This window comes from Mercurialis annua, linkage group LG6 (assembly GCF_937616625.2).
Source record: "Mercurialis annua linkage group LG6, ddMerAnnu1.2, whole genome shotgun sequence".
Lineage (NCBI taxonomy): Eukaryota > Viridiplantae > Streptophyta > Magnoliopsida > Malpighiales > Euphorbiaceae > Mercurialis > Mercurialis annua.
In genome coordinates this window covers 968,154-987,092 of record NC_065575.1, presented here as the reverse complement: position 1 = coordinate 987,092, position 18,939 = coordinate 968,154, and the positions used below count along the sequence as shown (strand labels likewise).

Below are 18,939 nucleotides of genomic sequence, written 5' to 3'. Positions count from 1 at the left end.
GCACATCCATTCAGCCACAAATAATTAACTGGTTGATATTTTTTCTTTTATTTGTCTCCTTATAATTATCCATTTTTCTTTCCTTCTTTCCCCTTCCTTAATTATATATTCTATAATAAATTATGGCAAAAAGTATAAAAAAAAAACCTCCTAGTTTTCTCAAAAATACACATCAAGCCTCTTATTTTTTTGGGATATAATCAAGTCTTTTTTATTTTCAAATAGAACAAATAATCTCTTTCGTCCAACACCATTAGAAACACTCGTTAATGGCTGACATGTCTCTCATAATCATATAGGAAAAAAGTTCAAAAATAATTTTAATGTTTAAAATATTTACCAAAAGTTTGAAAGGTAAGTGTCCCAAAAATAAATTAAAAAAATTTATTTGTTCGATTTTAAAACAACGAGGGTTAATTGCTCAATTTTTAAAATACAGGGCTTAATTGTGCCCGAAAAAATAAAAGAGCTGATTTGTATTTTTGAGAAAAAGTCGAAGATTTTTTTGTACCTTCTGGTATAAATTATTTTTAAACTATACAGTTTTTACAAAAAAATTATGGATATTTTATTTGTTATATTTTGATTATCAAATTTAATAAAAATCGATTTTAGCCTATAATTGCTTATGTGACTGAAGAATCGTTGGGTATCCGACTTCGTCAAGCATGCAATTTGTCGTCCACATAGGTAATTATGGCCGTGGTTGGGTAACCTCCCATTATTGAAAACATTAGAGTTTTATTATCCCAAAAAACCAATAAAATGTTAGTAACTATTTAATAAAAAAAAAAAAAAATTCAATAATCGCAAAAATATTTAACCCTCAAGCCCCCCTCCCTTGGTTTTCTTGTTCGGCCATTGGGGATGTTATGCTCCAATTGTACTCAATTCCGGCAGCATCTTAAACACACAGACACAAACATAGAAGAAATAGCTAGTAATAAAATCCAAAAACTCATCAAAATATCAACTCCTTAAAATCATAACCCTAATAATTATCGACAATAACTATGTTTAAGACATGCTTATGAAAAAACCTAGTCTTTATATAAAGAGTAACTAAGTTTCACCAGTTAGATATAGCTAAAACGGTATAAGCACAGGGCAGCAAATTGCTAGGTCGTTGACTCAGTATCGAGTCAAAAATGGCAGAAGAAATTAAGCTAATCGGCATGTGGGCTAGTCCTTTCAACTGCAGAATACAATTAGCCCTAAAGCTAAAAGGGGTTGAATATGAGTACATAGAGGAAGATCTGTCTAAAAAGAGTGACTTGCTCCTCAAGTATAACCCAATTCATCAAAAAATTCCTGTTCTTGTTCATAATGGAAAATCAATTTCAGAATCGCTTGTAATTCTTGAATATATTGATGAAACTTGGAAAAACAATCCTGTCTTACCTCAGGATTCTTATAGCTCGGCCGTAGCTCGTTTCTGGGCTAAATTCGTAGATGAAAAGGTAAATTATTTTCTTCTTTTTTTATCATTTTCTTGTATTCCAAACGTAAGTAAACACTGACTACACCCAGTTCAAACTTTTATTTTATGTTTCAATTTGAGACCGAAACTTTAATTTGTATCAAATTGGTACATAATTTTAATTTTAATTTCAAGGAAAGATAGTTTAATATTTCGGATCAAAGTAAGTTTTTTTTTTTTTTTGACAATATGTGACATAATATTCTAATAAGGGGTGAGCGAAAAATTGGTTATATGAATTAATCAATCTTTTTAGGTTTGATAAAAAAATTGGTTTGTTTACAGTTGAAAATTAGAAAATTTTGATTAACCGGATTAACCTAATTAATTAATTAATATTCTTATTTTTTTGTTTATGTTTAATAAACATTATTTATATTTTTATCGATTTATTCAAATTGGAAATTGACTTGGTTCGGTTCGGTTCAATTTTGCATTTTAATATTTTGATTAATTTAATTAATCCGGTCAGTTTGGTTAAAAAACTAAAATAATTCTTTTTTGATTAAACCGTTCATTTTTTTAACCAAATTGATTGTTTGCTCATCCATAAATAGTATATTGCTATTTACGACACCACATCAATAGCGACTAACATGATGACCAACGTGATTGTTTAGAGATATGCTTCATCCGATCACCATATTAGATCGAAAAGTGACGATTTATTATTGTATGACATAAAAATCTAATTCTTTTAGTATAAATTTTATACAAATTGAAGTTTTGGTATCAAATTAAAACATATGACGAAAGTTTAGTAGCACTCAAGATTTGAACCCGTAAATGAGAGGTCTTTATTTTTTCGTTTTCTTTTCGGTTACTTTGTATTAACAATGTTGCATTTTTTTCACAGATGTTGCAAACTGCCATCAAGGCTAGTAAGGCTGAAGGAGAGGAGAAAGAAAAATTGAGTGAAGATGTGAATCAAGATCTGAAATTGCTTGAAAATGAGCTAAAAGGAAACAAATTCTTTGGAGGTGAAAACATTGGGTACCTAGACATTGTCACCTTTTCTATAGTATATTGGTTCAAAGTGGCTAATGAAGCTTTCCAAAAAGAGTTTATTTCTGAAGATAAATTTCCTGCTTTGTATAAATGGATAGAAAATATGAGTCCTATAGATGTTGTGAAGGAATCACTGCCTCCTAAAGATAAACATGTAGCTTTTATTAGAGCTCACATACACTAAAAAAAACTCAAAAAACTTGGTATTTGGATCCTCTCCTTTAATTTGTATGTTCAGTTCGTGCAATTTCTGTTTGACACGTGTCATACAATAAATGGATGTTTCATCACGTGGCGAATTCGGTTCACACAAGTATGTATGTATCGGATGCTTTTTTAAAAAGTTTGTTTTTCATTGGCTCCTATTTATATAATTCGTTTTCTATTTAATGAATTATGGACAGAAGTTACGAGTGTGTAATTGGTATAATTTTTAACATTTAAAATCTCACTCGTCATAGTCGGGGACGACCCAAATATATACCAAAAAAAATATGGAATGTCGCATGCGTGTTTGAGTAAGACTCGAGTGAGGCAATACTCAGAACTACATATCTCTCATGGCACTTGCCTTTTGTGACTTTAAACTCTTTTAGCTGCATTAACCACACCTTTAAACAATTTGAAACATCAATAATCTCACATCACATATTCACTTTTTATAGCATAATATTCAAATTTAGTCATCTCTCTATCTCACTACATCATAACCTCAATTATTTTAAATAATTATTTTATCTTTGGCCGGTTTTAGATTGAGTAGATATATTAATGGAAAAGAAGGAAATATTTTAAACTTATATTACTCTCATATTTGAATAATATATTTTTAGCATGTTGTTTAGTTTAGAGATTAGAAGAAATATTGTGAAACATTGCAGATTTTTGTTGATATGAGAATTTCTTTTAAGTTTAAATGTAGATCAAGTTTGCTAGGAGATCGGCGACGAATATTAGTAAATTTGTAAGATCGGATAGCACGTTCCATGTCTGATGTCGTTTATTTTTTTATTATAATAGAAATTAGTAATGCTTTAAAATTAAATCCAATTTAACATGTTGGCTAAAAAGGAATAAATTGATAACTGGCTGAAATAAATAAAATTATTACTAAAAGAGTTGTTTTCAGTGGTTGAATTTAATGTGACAGCTCTAACTAACAATAATAGTAGAATAAAAAGGTCTCAAGGTTAAAATTGTGAAGACTGAGATAATTGAATTTTTTTTGGGGAAATTGATGAATAAATGAATTAAAGTATAATGTTTTAAGTTCAACATGCAAAGATTCCTAGGAGAACCAACTATGTAGCATTTTACATCAACAATTTAAGTATTGTATATACCAGTTCTCTTCCGGATTCTCGAATGTCGATTGTATTTTATCATTCGCGTGAGAACCCTTTACTTGTCTCCTTTTTATTTTTAGAATTTGTAATTCAAATAGTGAGAAATTTTTAAATAGAGTCACTCCACTGTCATTCGTGGACAGCGCCAGTCATCTCAAAATACATTATTAAATGTGTAAAATATTTGCAAACAAAGTTATATCAATCCATCATTTCAATGATGTGTTTTAAAATGATTGGCTTAGTCCACTGATAAATTGATGGACAAAATTTATTTAAATCTTTCTCTTAAATGGTATATATACTGGATAATATTTTACTAAAGTTGTGTGATCAATTTATATTACGAGCACCAAAAATCTCCCCAATCAAATCATCAAAGAAAAATAAAACACTACATAATTCCAACATCATTCTCTTCTACCTAATCAACAATATATAAAAAAATCAGTATGTGTATGTTGACTAATATACAAACAAATTATTTTTATTGATCTAATATGATTGATCTTGAATTCTAAACTTTGTTACCAATAGTCTGACATAAACATAATATAATATAGTTATAATAGAGTTGAAGTACTATCAAATTCCAGCTTCACAGTCTTTAACATTTTAAACCCGATTTAAACTCATAATTTAATTTAGAAGAACAAACTTGAATTTAGTAAGATAATCACGAATTGAATCGAAACAACTAGACTCCATTATATAATATGAATTTTGAAAATTATCTTTTGATATAAAACTAAATTGAAGTATATAATTGTAAAAAGTAGAAACAATGTACGAGTTAATCAAGTTTGGGTTCATTATTCTATCAATACAGGGTTATTCAATCGTATCAAATCGAATACTCTGGTGTTTAAATACAATCTATCAATTGCTCCAATTCATAATTAAATTTATTATAATATTTTAAAAATTAATATTAATTAATTCGTAAATTGATCCAACTCGATTACATTTATTAAAAAGCTAAAAATGTTAAAAAATGTTTTAGTTTATAAGTTAATAATGGCATGATTCTTTTCCTTCCTCAGTCTAAGCAAACATAGCAAAAAACAAGAACATAGTGCCTCACAAGTTGAGACAACATAAAAAGTTAGTGATTAGTCAAACCAAATCTAAACCTAATGTGGGTTTAGTAGCAATTCTGTGGAAACTAAACTACAAATGCCAACTCTAACAATACCCTTTAGTTGCTTGTAAGTATATACTAAATGGAATAATCTTGTTGGCTAATTAGGTATTTTAGATTAATCTATTAACATAATATACTCTTTTCATAAATTCCAAAAGCTCACAGCTGAAACATCCAACAAATTGGCAGATGGGTTGGATAGCTAAAAAGCCCAACTAAAAAAGCAGAATTAGATTGGTGGGTTTTTTTTTCACAAATACCTCAATTTTTAAAATTTTTGCAAAAATATCCTTTAAAATTTAAGAATATTAAATTTATAAAATATAAAAAATTACAAATTTAATAAATTTATAAATTATGAATTTATAAAATTTTAGAAAATTAAAATTAAAATAATATCATTCATTCAAAATAAATATAAAAATTCAATTTTCTCATCTTAAAAGTAAGACTTAAAATGATTTTTTTTTAAGAATGCTAAATTTTTATTTTTTTTGTAATATCTCATTTTATTAAAAAATTCTTAAATTTTATTCATTTACTACCTCTCCAATCAAACATTGTCTTAGCCTTTTTGCAATCTTTATTACTTTTAATTTATTTTTCGGTATTAGTATGTCAAACTGCACAAAATATTGAAAAATACAAAAATAAAACACGAAAGAACATCCAATTTTCAACCAATAAACATTTTAACAATACTCATATATAATAGTCAAATAAAATAAAAAATACACATGAATAACATTGAAAAAGTACCAAAAAACACTTAATAACAACATTCAATATTTAGCCTTTGACAAAAAAACGACATATAATACAACTAACTAGGGGTGAGAAAAAACCGAATCAAACCATTAATTTGATCCAAAATAACTCCAAATTTATTTTGATTTGGTTAAATTAGTTAAAATTGATTGGTTTGATTTTAAATAATAAAAAAAGTATGATTTTTTGTTTCGGTTTAGTTTTTCCTATCCGAAAAACCAATATATAAGCTAATTACATATACAACATTAAAAATATGTACATATTATATGCTAATCACGTCATCCACGCCGTGTTACGTTGAGTACATCGCCCTACAGGACTTGTCATCATGGCGGGACGATGCCGCATCCGTCGCTTCTAATGCATGTAGCCTTCTCCATAAATTTTCAATAATCTTTATCTCCTTTTGTCTACGAGGGGGTTCGAATCCAGGCCCTTTGAAATTTGATGCCTCACTCCTTAGCCAACTGAACTAGAGGTCATTAAAATATATGATTTACATGTTTAAAAATTTATATATAAACATAATAAGTATGTACATATACCTACATATATGAAAATAATATATATAATATAAGCATAAATTGATGTAGTATTTATTCAATTATGTGTGATCGTTATCTAAATCTATATTAACCAAATCGAACCAAAATTAAACCAAAACTGATGATAAAATTTAATTAACCGAACCAAATTTTTATATAAATGTTTGATGTGCTTTGGTTTATAATTTTTCTCTTAAAGTATGGTTTGATTTTAAATTTTACTAAATTAAACCCAACCGAACTAAACCACGATCACCCCTGCAGTTAACAAAGTTATCATCCCACTGGTCAACAGTAAGCAAACTATGTGTTGACGGTGTGTTGAACGTATGTTAACCGTCATGTTGCCGGCTAAAAATGTTTCAGTCATATTTCGACGACCGGACACCGTACTTCGGCGGTGTTATTTTTAATGTGTTTGGGTATTATGGTGTTTTTTTTAAATAAATGTTTTTATAAGTACAAATTAGAAAAAATAGAACTTATATAAGAGATGAAACATGTAGTGTAAATTTAAAATTTTATAAATTAATTTGGAAAGAAGGTACTCCCCTCAGATTCTATCTTACTACTAATAAGAACTATTTTCAAAATAAATAAAAAAGTAATTATCCCTTAAGAGCAATAATTATCCTTATATTAATTTCATATTTCATCTCTAAACCTTAGCTAGATAATTATTTTTGTCTATATCTTCTTCTTTTCTCTCTCCTACATGTTCTCTTCTTAACCATAATAATCATTAAACCCAAACATGAACTGAACCCCTCAGTTTTTTGATTCTTTATAGTATACCGAGTTAGACAAACTGAGAACTCGTTTTCAATTTTATTTATGATGGCTGTTGATCTTCAAAACTGGAATTCTTTATTACTTCCTTCACAGCACTTCAATGAAAGCAACGACCACAACTCGTCTTCTTCCTCTAGTATTTTCTCTGGTTTTGGCTCACCAGTTGAGTCGGAACTCGGTTTCACTGAGTCAGAGAGTGACCAAGAAGACGATTACATTGCTGAGTTGACTCGTCAAATGACTCACTCCATGCTTCAAGATGATGATGAAAAAGAGGTACTATTAGTTTAAAACATGTTTAGCTTTTATGTTCCTCAGGCTGTATTTAATTAATTTCTGATTTGGAGTTTAATTTTATTTTTTTGGTCAGGTTATTGGCAAAGAAGAGGAACTCGGTATAGAAAAGACTGAGAATTTGAAGCAAAATGAAGAGAAAAATGTCTATAATGAAGAAATATTTTTAGGAAATTCACTTGAGCCGAATTCAGTGAACAAACCCAAAATTCCAAATCTTGAATTTCAATCTAGACAAGCTCTAATTGATTACCAAATAAGGACTGTTCAAGTAAGTTTTTATGATATTTGTATTCATCAATTATGTTAAACGGAAATTTAACGCGATTTCTGTTTTGATATTCATTTTCGTTACTAAAAACTATTATCGTTTTTTACTTTTTAGTATGTGTTTTACGTCTTTGTTTTAGTGGTACATAGTTATTCAACTATGTAGCACCGACACGGATATACTAAACGAGATACTTGAAACAGTCATGACGAAACTGTATTTTTCAAAAGTTATCCATGATAAATATGAAATTTCGTGTCTGAAATGTCAAATTTTCTATATGTTTCCGAAATGGAAAATATTGATTGAATGAAATGCTCGTCCTACTTAGATAATGAATGATTAGTTAGTTATTTTACTTATTATTATTATGTAATCATAGAATTATTGTTTGTGCAGTTACATAAGCTTAAACAAGAGGAATTTATGAAGCAACAACAAATTGCTAATAAGCAATATGAGCTTAATAAGCAACAAAATGAGCAATTTAGTCCAAACAAACAGAGAGCTTGTAATGGAGAAAAACAGAGAACTGGTTCAGAAATGACTGCAGTTTTTCTGGGTGAACCCGGTTCAAGAAGTGGGTCATCTGGGACTGGAGTATTCTTCCCTAGAGGAATAAGTAACCCTTGTGAATCACCCAAGAAACAAGGTAAATAATACTATAATACTAATAAAAAAAATTATATCTGGGGAGATTTTCTTTTTGTGATTCTGAGTTATCCATTAAAAAAATTAAATTGGTATCTTTTGTAGGAGTATTTATCTTGTTAAGTATAATTTAAATTTTAAATTTATTAAATTTATAGATATTTATATAAATATCATTGATTTTATAATAAGTTATAATTAATTACTATAATTATATTTGTTTATAAAATAAAATTTTATAAATTTTATTTGAATTTATAAATATTAGTATTAATTCTGTTTTCATTGTGGCATAGGTGTTTAAATGGAATTGGTTTTCAGGGTGGTTGAATCTATTACCCCATATCACCACAAAAATTCTATCAGATTTGAATATAATTGAATTTTTTAACAGAAATAATTGATTAAGTTTGGCTTTTCTGATTATTTTGATTGTGGAATCTAAGGTGGTTGAATTGCAAGATTCCTTAGAATCTTATCTAATTCTTAACTTTTTTTCAATTGCTAAATTAATTGTTTAATATGGAATCTTCTCCTACGGGCCCACTAGTTTATTGAGCACTAAAAATATCAATTATTTGACAATAACTTAAATTGATTGATTAGTCATTTTAAACCCTAGATAAGAATAAATTTGATTAAGGTGAAGTGGACATGAAGTAAGTTAATTAAATTTGCTTAACTTAATTAAAATTTGCTTATGTTTGGAGCAGGTAATTATTCCACTGTGCTTATACCAGCAAGAGTAGTTCAAGCCCTAAAATTACAGTTTGACAAAATGGGAATTGAATCAAGGCCAAATGGTGCTCATTTTGCTATCCAACTTCAACAACATGGTATCTTTATATCATTATTTTTCTTTCTCTCTAGATTCATCTATATGCAATTCAGGACTTGACTAGGTCAAATTATTTTAAATTAGATTAACATATATCTAAAATCAACTCGAAATCAAACTACTCTAATCAATTGTCGAGTCGAGTTCAAACATCAAAATAGTTAACTCGACATGCTTGCGAACCTAATTGACTTGAGTTCGAGTTCAAACTACTCAAATCAACTGTTGAGTCAAGTTTAAATGAATAAAAAATTACTCAACTACTCCATATATCCGCGAACCAAATTGAGATTTGATTAATTTATTTTTATCTTTTATAATTATACATCTACAGTAATTTTCTAAAATTAATATTGAAATTGAATTTTTGATTTTTGATTTTTTTTACAAATAATCGAGTTGAGAAGAGATAGTTTATTTTTTTTATTTATTCTACCAAATTCAATTCAATATTTTAAATTACAATCCGATTAGATCGAGTTAAATTCAGAATCTTAGAATTGAGTAGTATAATTTGAGATTGACAATATTTGAACTCGACTAGGTTATACAATAAGCTGGTTTATGACGTGATTTTATGAATAGTAGAACACACAAATAAAATATCTTATTACTTCTTATTAATTCAACTAATTTCATTTACATTAAAAAAAATCTAATTTCAATTTTTTATTGGATTAGATGGCAAAATGGAGGATGTGAGGTATAGCTTGGGAATCAAGAAAGAGAATCAGTCCAAGAACGTGAAGACAATGAACAATCAAGAAATGAATCTGCCTCATGAATGGACGTATTAATTTCATTGGAGCAAACACCACATGCCGTGTTGGATCCATGTTTTAGCAAATAAAAATCAACTAATAAGCAAGATCATGCAAGGTGATCATAATACAGATCTTCAAGCTGTCATATAGAATATGAATAAATAAATTTGTTTAATTAGATTCTATTTTCTTGTTTTATAGATTTCTTGAAACGAAATAGAAGATTTATATGATAGAAAGAAAATAAATGTATCTCTCTTGTGAAGTGAGTAGTGTAGGAGCTAGAAAATAAAATATGATCGGTGGTGACCGAAAAAAAGACGGGTGAAATAGATAACTACGGCGGTCGGAGCCGGCCGTAGTTATGTATTGATTAGCAGCGCTAATAGTTTTTATTGTTATTATTTAAGGGATGTCTTTTGTTGTAATCCTTCTGTAATATAAAAATTTGATTATGTATCATAAAAATAAGTTTGAAGGTTTTGTTTTCTTCCTAGGAATATCATATTCTTTTATCCCATTAGATCTAAAATGGGGTACAAAATGATGCTCCTATCGTTAAAAATTAGTATAAATAATAATGATGGTGCTAAAGAACAAAGATCAACTGTTTTACATCAAATCATGACTGCTAATTATTAAGAAATACTTGCTAACAATTTTTGAATATCAACTGGTATCAAATGCTACGAAGTTGGAATAATTGATATTACTAAATTTTAGATTATTTAATTTAATTATAAAGTTTTAATTTATTTTACAAACTAAACTTTAAGAATTTATAATTATCGAACTAATATAAATCAAAAATACTTCTCATTAAATTAAAGTTTAATTATAAAAATAATATTTAATAAATATTTACAGCAAAAAAATCGAATATTTACTGATTTTTAAATCAATTACTCTACTCTGAATGCACACTGATTGGTGCAGATGAGCTCAATTTAGCCTATGAGATGCCAACGCTATTCTAAAAAAAATGTCAAAGCTTCAATGAGTTAAAAGCTTAAGTTTGAATTATTCTAAACCTATTAATGCTACAATTAATTTAGAGTGTAATTTAGGAAGAATAGTGGTTAAATAAGTAGCCTATCTCCCTCTATGTATAAATCTAGTTATTTGTTTTCCATATTTATGCAATTATTTGTGAGGTTAAAAATAATTATATAATGCAACAGTTTTCGTGCAACAGACCACTAAAACATTTGCTATATTGAGATATTTAATTATAAAAAATTAAATAATAACTAAAAATATCTTATCGCTCGTGCTCATTAAATTGTTGTAAAAATAACGTAAAACAACTGTTGCATGGAATAAACACTCTTATGTTAGTTAGAATATTATTTTCTCTTTTCCATTTAAAAAAGGACATATTCCATTTATGCATGGTTTAAAATGATAATAATTTTTTGAACAAAGGATCAATTCACCCCCTCAACTTGGCACGAAATATCAAATGAGTCATTTTGGACGATTTTGGTACAAACAGACCCAAAAGTTGCGTTTTCGTATCAAATCGGCCCCTCTCAACCCGCGTTTGAAACACACTCTCCTGGTTTAAAGTCTAAAATAGTCCTCATTATTTTAAAAAATTACTGAATTAATACCTAAATTAAAAAAAATCTAATTTTTAAAAAAAAAATGTAGAGGAGGAGCGCTCCTCCGGCTTCCGGAGGAGTATGGCACTCCTCCACTGAGGAGCAGACCCAGATCGGGTCTGCTCCTCACCGTGGAGGAGCATACCAGATCGGGTCTGCTCCTCACCGTAACTTTTCAATGAACATATTAGTAAATTCATTATAATTAATAGTAAAAGTAAATATAATATATTCGGTTATTTAATTTTTTTCCATACTGAATTTATTCTTCTTTTGATTTTATAATAACCATAATTAAATAATTAACTTAATTTTATTAATAATATCTTTAAAAATATAAGATAGAGTTTTAAATAATAATATATTGACCAAATACAATATTTTAATTTTGTAGTTCAATCAAACTAAAAGATAGATATTCCTACTAATTTGGAGACAATTTAGTTATTACATACTAAAAATTAAATTGAAGATAATTTAGCTACCTATTCTAATTAGGAATTTAATTACAATAGTGATTAATTAAATAACTAATTAGTTAATGATTATAAAATCTTTGTTTAGTAGTAAACTGAAAAGGATTATTCAGTAAATTTGCCTGTCCCTCCCCTATCCGTGCTTTTATATATATAGTATAGATATAAATTTGTTTTACTAGTAGGCCTATTCATTTATACGGAAGTGACCCACAATGAATCGGAGTCTAGAAATATAAATAACTATTTTAAATTGCAAAATTTATATGTGTCTTTATTCCAAAAAGGAAACTTCATGGTGGCCTATGTCTTTTACTTAGAAGCTATGGATCTGCTGCTCACTGTACTGATGGGTGAGCTTCTATTGTTTGGTGTATCATAATGAACAAATAGATTTTTGTGGGGATATATATGTAATATGCCAGTTGTTGAAATGAAAGGTTCAATTTAATGGCATATCGATAAATTAAATGGACCCTTTTGTTTTATCACACGCTTAAAAAAGATCTCAAATTGACTGATTATAAGCTCAAACATTCTACATTTTCACTAGCCGTTTCCCAATTACAGAATCCACCGACACAACTTTTTATTTTATTTTATCAAACTTCAGATAGAAGATATAATACATCTACTACAATTTACAACAAATATTATTTATAAATTATATAATTATTACATCATTTTACAATTAAATCTATACATTGACTACGTCCGTAAATTTTACAATTTATAATTCCGTTTTCCGAAAAAAACAATGATTTATTTGGCAAAATTTTAAAAAAGACTTAAGTGGCAATTTGTCTTCTCAAGCTGTAAACGATAATTAGCACATATTTTAATTTTATGATCGATTTAATTCTAACTTTGGCTTTATTTATCAATTTATTTCACTCTGCCACATGATTCGGCCCATGTTGACCCGATTCAATGATAATTATTATGCTAAAATCGGACAAATTGAGAAAATAACCATATTAATAATTAAATTAACCACGAATTTAAAATATGTACTCATTAGTCATTGCATGCAAGTTGGGGGTAAGTGTCAAGTGTCAACTTTAGTCTTTAAAAAAATACTAAATTAAACTTATAAAATTCATACTAGTATACATATGACAAATGATATGTAGTTTTTTTCTTAAAGATAGAATGCATTGATAAAAAATAAATTACAATTGAAAAGTCATATAACAAAATTAATATATGATCTTTCAATTTTGATCTAAAATGCTAACAAATCACTCAAAATACAAGTAAAAAGTAAATCAAAACTAAACAAATCTAGACATCGATTCCGCATGAACGGACCGAACGAGAATTTAAGAGCAAAGTTCTATTGGAACGGGCCTTCTATAATATGCAGTTGTTGATAGATAAATGCTCAGACAAAAATCGATATGTAACTTTCAACAGAATCATAATGTCTTTATCATTCGACTATGTTCACGGAACATAACATGGTGGGAAGTTAGAAGTAGTTGGTTGGCAGTTTTCACACAGCTAAGCATCATACGCAATTGCATCTAATTATAGCTGCCACCAATAGTTTGAAGTGAGTTCGTAGTACTTGGGTTTAGCTTATTAGGGTTAAGCTGAGAAAATATTACAATAAATTTGTATGCAACAAAAGTTTATTTGCCCCTCGAACTTGTTATAGAAGATCAAAATAAGATCAAATTCGCTTTGATTTTAGACTCTCAAACTTGACATGATTTTATGTAGTTTGTCCCTTTAGATAGGAAGACTGAAATGATTGGAGCATTTTATAAAAATTAGAGTTGAAGTGATATAAATTTATTGTTAATTTAGAGCTGAACACGTAAAACGAGCTATTGCACGGTGATATTTATAAAATCACAAATTTGACTTTGATTGATTTTGTGTGCCAAATTGAAGGAGAAAAATAAACCTTGTTTCAATTTAAATGTCTCAATAAATGACTGAATTTTAATTTTATTTCAACGTTGACTAATTTTTTCGATCAAAATACATACATTGCAATGGGATTTTGCCACATGAAAATCGAGTTTCATTAAAAAAAAAATTAAACTTGTCATGTTTAATTCCATTTTAAAGAGGAGTTTTTAGGCAAATTATGCTCACATAGCAAGCTTTTAGGTAAAAATTGTGGCTACCACATGTATTTTTGACTGAAAAAATTTCCATTAAAACATAATTAAAATTTTAAAAAATGAAACTTAATAATTAAAATAAAATAAATTTAGTCTTGAAATTGAAAAATAATAGTTTTATGTAACTTTAGGATTTATTATATATCCCCCTACAGGAGATGGAAAGGTTTAACCATGTGCAGCTGAAACTGTCCTATAAGGAAACTTCATAGTCGATTATGTCTTTTACTTGGAAGCTGTAAATTGAATTCTGATTGCTCAACTTCTGTTCTAATTTGGCGTACCATATTGTACAATTAGAACAATTTTTGTTGCCATATGCAATTTGTTTATGCCCATAATATTTACTTTAAAGCTCAAATTTGTCCCTGCATTTGATTTGGCTGAAATATTGAGTTGAGAATTTGGGCTTTTAATAGTGAATTCAGAAGTTGGGCTTTTGGATACTAAGTCTGAAATTTGGACTTTAATTTTTTTAATTGGGCTTTAACCTTCTATCCACGGGAAACAGAGATAAAAAAATATAAAAACTCGCGCGTCTAATTTTTTTAATATATATAAAAATAAAAATAAAAAACTAAAAAATATATTTTATTATTTATTTTAATGAAACTTAAGTTGAGTGTTATATAATTTAGACTTTGTGTATGTTTTCTTAAAAACTTATTTTGCATGTAATTAAATTAGGGTTAATGGCAAAAAAAACCAAATCTTTACGAATTGTTGCAATTATATTCAAACCTTTTAATTTTTGCAATAATATCCAAATTGCATTATTTTGTTGCAATAATATCCAAATTGCACTTTTTATGTGAATTGTTTTTGAGTTTTTTGCCATTTTTTGGGACTTTTACTATATTATTATACATCAAAACATAATAATAGCCTAATATCTTAATTGAAAACAACAAGTTTAGCCATCAATTTGACTATTATTACTACAAAAAATGCAATTTGGATATTATTGCAACAAAAAAATGCAATTTGGATATTATTGCAAAAATTAAAAGGTTTGGATATAATTACAATAAATTACAAAGGTTTGGGTTTTTTTTACCATTAGGCCATTAAATTAATATATAATTTGAGCTATTTATAGTATATTTGAATTTATACGTTGATTCTATTTTTACGGATAAAATTAACTTGTAAAAGTGAATATAATATTTTAGAATAACCCAATTAATTTTTTTTTGTGCTTCGGATAAATTATTAAATCAATCTATAATGAACTACATAAATTAGTAGAAAAATTTGATAAATCGATACAATTTATTCTAATTAATTTTATAGTAACTGAATAATTTTCTTTTTTAAGAAAAAGAAACGACATGCCATTTGATCTGAATAAAGTTTGGATTGGAATTTTCTCAAGTTCAAATGAACTTGAGGGGGTTATATTCACGATATATACCGTTTATTGTAAAATGAACGGCGTAGATCAAAAAAGTACAATTTTAATCAAATAAATGTACACCGTTCATTCTACAATAAATGGTGTAGATCGTAAACATGACCTCCCTCAAATTTAAAATGAACTTGAAAGAATTTCAATTCATAAGTTTTACTTTGTCAAATGATATGTTGTTTGGCCGAACAAAATTTCGCCCTTCCAGAGTAATTCAACCGCGCCACTGACTGTTATAAAATTCTCTAACAATCAAAAATAACAAAAATAAATCACAATAGTTTACCTAATAAAAGAAGAAAAGATCAAAATTTATAGATAGATATAACTTTTAAAAGATATTCCTTAACAATAAATTAACAACTCATAGTAGGAAGATCCGAGTTTTTCTTATCTAGGAGAATGATCTTCTGTATCCCTAAAAACCCTACTTCCAAAAATCAAAAACCCTAAACAATGTCCAGCAACAGCGGCAATAAATATACCGCCATTAAAAGACATTACACCAAGCATCAACATATAAGCAAGACCTATCCTTATAGCATGCATAATTGTTTGTATAAATCCAGCAGCCACATTGCTAGATCCTGAACGAATCAATCTGCAATGAGAGAGCCATTCAACTAAAAACCCTAATAAGAACATTGTTATTAATGCTAGAACATACATGCCGGTATTCGAGCCCGGCCAACCGGGGAAGAGAACTATGGTGTTCTTGCCCCAGAAAAATGTCATATGCATCATCATTTTCCGGTGGTGCGTCATTGCGCTGTTCATCGGTGGTGGTGCAACTCCGGATCTGCCGACGTCGTGAAAATTATGAGTGTTGTTCATGATAAATATTCTTGAGAGAAAGACAATCAATTTTTATGAAATTATAAGTGTATAGTATTGTGGGGTTTGTAAAGTATGATTTCTTGCATTATTGATTTTGTTCTTGGTTTTATTGGTTTCTTATTTGTACTTCTTTTGGTTGGATTTTTATTTTCTACTGAAATTGTACTAGAGTGTAATGCAACTGAAGTACGTAAAAATTGATAATGCAAAATTTTCGCTAGAAGAAGTTTAGCTTTTGACGAAAAAAATCCTACATTATCCGAGCATAACAAACTATTTGAAATATCCCTTAATCGTTGCACACATCGATTGTATAGGGAAAAAATTTAGATTGAATTTGTTTGAGTAGTATTAAACAGACTTGTTTTAGTAAATTATTTTTAAAATAGGTTATATTTAAAGGTTTAATATATAAATATAATAATTTCAATAATATTCAGTAATTGCATACTTGCACAGACTTATTTAATTTAGCACTTAAAAAAAATCAGCAATTATTATTTTAAGCACTTAATTTTCAGCACTTATCAAATGCCACTTTACTCAACTATCTACATATTATAGGTTAATTAATTCTGGGATACTTCAACTATTGCATTTATTGAACTTTAATCAAATTTCAATTTATTTTAATTTTGATCATTAGATTTTATTTTATTTTAATTTAGTTACTAAATTTTAATGTTTGAGGTTTTCCAATAAGAAATATATGTGTGGCACCAAGTCCAATACCACCATGTATACATAATTTAACCAAAAAAAATTCCGCTGAAATAAAATTATGCATAAGTGATAAATTTTTAGCAAAATTAAAATAAAAATTATCGCCGCATGGCAAAATTTGACTGTCATATATGAATTTTAACCGTAAATCATTTGTTGAAGTGAGATTAAAGTTTATCAATCAGAATTAAACGAATTAAAGTTCGATCATCAAAATATAATAAAGCGGTAGTTTGGATATATATATCCAGAATTAATTTTCCGGTACAATGAGTGATTTTTTTTGGTTAGATTTATGATAAGTCAAGTGAAAAAAGGTATGGATTTTGGTATGATGGTGTTAAAAAGGAAAACTCATTGGTGAAGTGTGCTGTGGCTGTTCTGAATGGGGTCACTGATGTTGAGCTAGCTAAAGCGTGCGCAGTTCGGTTTGGCCTTCAAATGTGTGATGCTGTTTCAGGAAACCGCTGGTTTGTAGAATCTGGTGCGCAGTTTGGTTTGGCCTTCAAATGTGTGATGCTGTTTCAAGAAACCGCTGGTTTGTAGAACCCGATGCTCAATCTGTTGTTGCAAGGCTTCAGGAGCCATCTAGAGCTATGGGCTCAGTTCAGCTTATTGTGGAGGATTGCTTGAAGCTAGTCGAGGATCGCAACGTCGTCTTTCAACATGTTTGTCGTGAGTGCAACCAAGTTGCTCATGCCCTTGCCAAGTGGGGCGTTTTTTATGGAAAAGATTGTATGTTTGACAGTGAAATTACTTTTCCGGTCAATGAATTTATTATTTCAGTTTGATTTCTAATAAAATCATCTTTTTCTCAAAAAAAAAGTTTTATATATATATATATATATATATATATATATATATATCCCAATTTGTCCAATTTTCTGAAAATTTATTCCATTTTTTCAAGGTCAATTTAATTGTTTCTATATAGTAATTAAATGTATAATTTTTTTAAACATTAGAAAGAATTAGAAGACTGCTGATTGGAATGTCACACAATTTGGCTAATTTATAATTTAACGTTTTATACTACATTGATATTGCTACATAGATATAATTAAATTAATTTTGAAAAATTAAATAGATTTCATCGAATTAAATATATTGGGATGAATTTATAATTTTTAAAAAATTTGAAAATATTTCAATGAATAAATAAAATTTAAATAAATTTACAATTATTAAAAATTTGGACAAATTTTCAAGAAATCAATTTTCTTAGTTTTTTGGCATCATATAGCCTTGAATTTTTATTTCTATTGGGTACAATAATAAAAATTGTCTCTTTAACTTATTTCGCCATTATTGCTTTCTAGACACTTCTTTTTAAATCTATTTTTCAAAAATTAACTTTTAAGGTGATGAGGCGTGATTTTCAATTTATGACCGGTTTCATTACCGTCTTTCGGTCCATTTGTATATATTTAATATTTTTTATGTTTTTGAAATAATAAATTTTTGTGGACAAGAATAGTTTGTTTTTATTAGGCTTAGCCTATCTAGAAACCCCTGTATTTTTCATTAATTTATTGGTCCTTATACTTCGTTTTTGTATTATCTGATCCTTCTATTTACCTATTTTCGATTTTCAGGTCCTTTTTAAGTTTTTTTCGGTCCCTGTACTTACAATTTTTTTTCCTCCAGTACCTCTACTTACAATTTATTTTTCCTCTAATCACACAAAAAAAACTGAAAAAAATTCAAAAAGGACCTAAAAATAAAAAGGCTTAATTACTTAAAAACCACCCACCTTAAACTTTTTTTTTCGTTTATACCCTGACCTAGAAAAAAATTCATTTATACCCTGACGTATGTGTTTATGTTTTACCTCTACCCCAAATTTCAAAAA

General features: G+C 28.1%; 3 protein-coding genes across 3 annotated transcripts; 2 read left to right on the top strand and 1 right to left on the bottom strand.

Moving 5' to 3' along the window:
* The first annotated feature begins 965 nt into the window (after window positions 1-965).
* LOC126686934 (glutathione S-transferase U7-like) lies at window positions 966-2,812 on the top strand. The gene is made up of 2 exons (XM_050381238.2): window positions 966-1,460; window positions 2,337-2,812. The coding sequence occupies exons 1-2, from the start codon at window positions 1,149-1,151 to the stop codon at window positions 2,670-2,672; spliced, it is 648 nt and encodes a 215-aa protein (XP_050237195.1). The 5' UTR covers window positions 966-1,148; the 3' UTR covers window positions 2,673-2,812.
* A 4,159-nt stretch (window positions 2,813-6,971) lies between these two features.
* On the top strand, window positions 6,972-10,387 carry LOC126653769 (uncharacterized). Its single transcript, XM_050347704.2, has 5 exons — window positions 6,972-7,362; window positions 7,457-7,651; window positions 8,051-8,303; window positions 9,016-9,138; window positions 9,822-10,387. The coding sequence occupies exons 1-5, from the start codon at window positions 7,129-7,131 to the stop codon at window positions 9,935-9,937; spliced, it is 921 nt and encodes a 306-aa protein (XP_050203661.1). The 5' UTR covers window positions 6,972-7,128; the 3' UTR covers window positions 9,938-10,387.
* A 5,498-nt stretch (window positions 10,388-15,885) lies between these two features.
* On the bottom strand, window positions 15,886-16,517 carry LOC126653714 (copper transporter 1-like). Its single transcript, XM_050347640.2, has one exon. The coding sequence runs from the start codon at window positions 16,359-16,361 to the stop codon at window positions 15,918-15,920; it is 444 nt and encodes a 147-aa protein (XP_050203597.1). The 5' UTR covers window positions 16,362-16,517; the 3' UTR covers window positions 15,886-15,917.
* Between the last annotated feature and the right edge of the window lie 2,422 nt (window positions 16,518-18,939).

Bases quoted from the DNA above. Each gene is read 5' to 3' on its own strand.
- LOC126686934 (XM_050381238.2), top strand. From the start codon at position 1,149: ATGGCAGAAGAAATTAAGCTAATCGGCATGTGGGCTAGTCCTTTCAAC. The intron at 1,461-2,336 runs GTAAATTATTTT...TTTTTTTCACAG, and splicing joins CTAAATTCGTAGATGAAAAG to ATGTTGCAAACTGCCATCAA.
- LOC126653769 (XM_050347704.2), top strand. From the start codon at position 7,129: ATGATGGCTGTTGATCTTCAAAACTGGAATTCTTTATTACTTCCTTCA. The intron at 7,652-8,050 runs GTAAGTTTTTAT...TTGTTTGTGCAG, and splicing joins ACCAAATAAGGACTGTTCAA to TTACATAAGCTTAAACAAGA. The intron at 8,304-9,015 runs GTAAATAATACT...TGTTTGGAGCAG, and splicing joins TGAATCACCCAAGAAACAAG to GTAATTATTCCACTGTGCTT.
- LOC126653714 (XM_050347640.2), bottom strand. From the start codon at position 16,361: ATGAACAACACTCATAATTTTCACGACGTCGGCAGATCCGGAGTTGCA.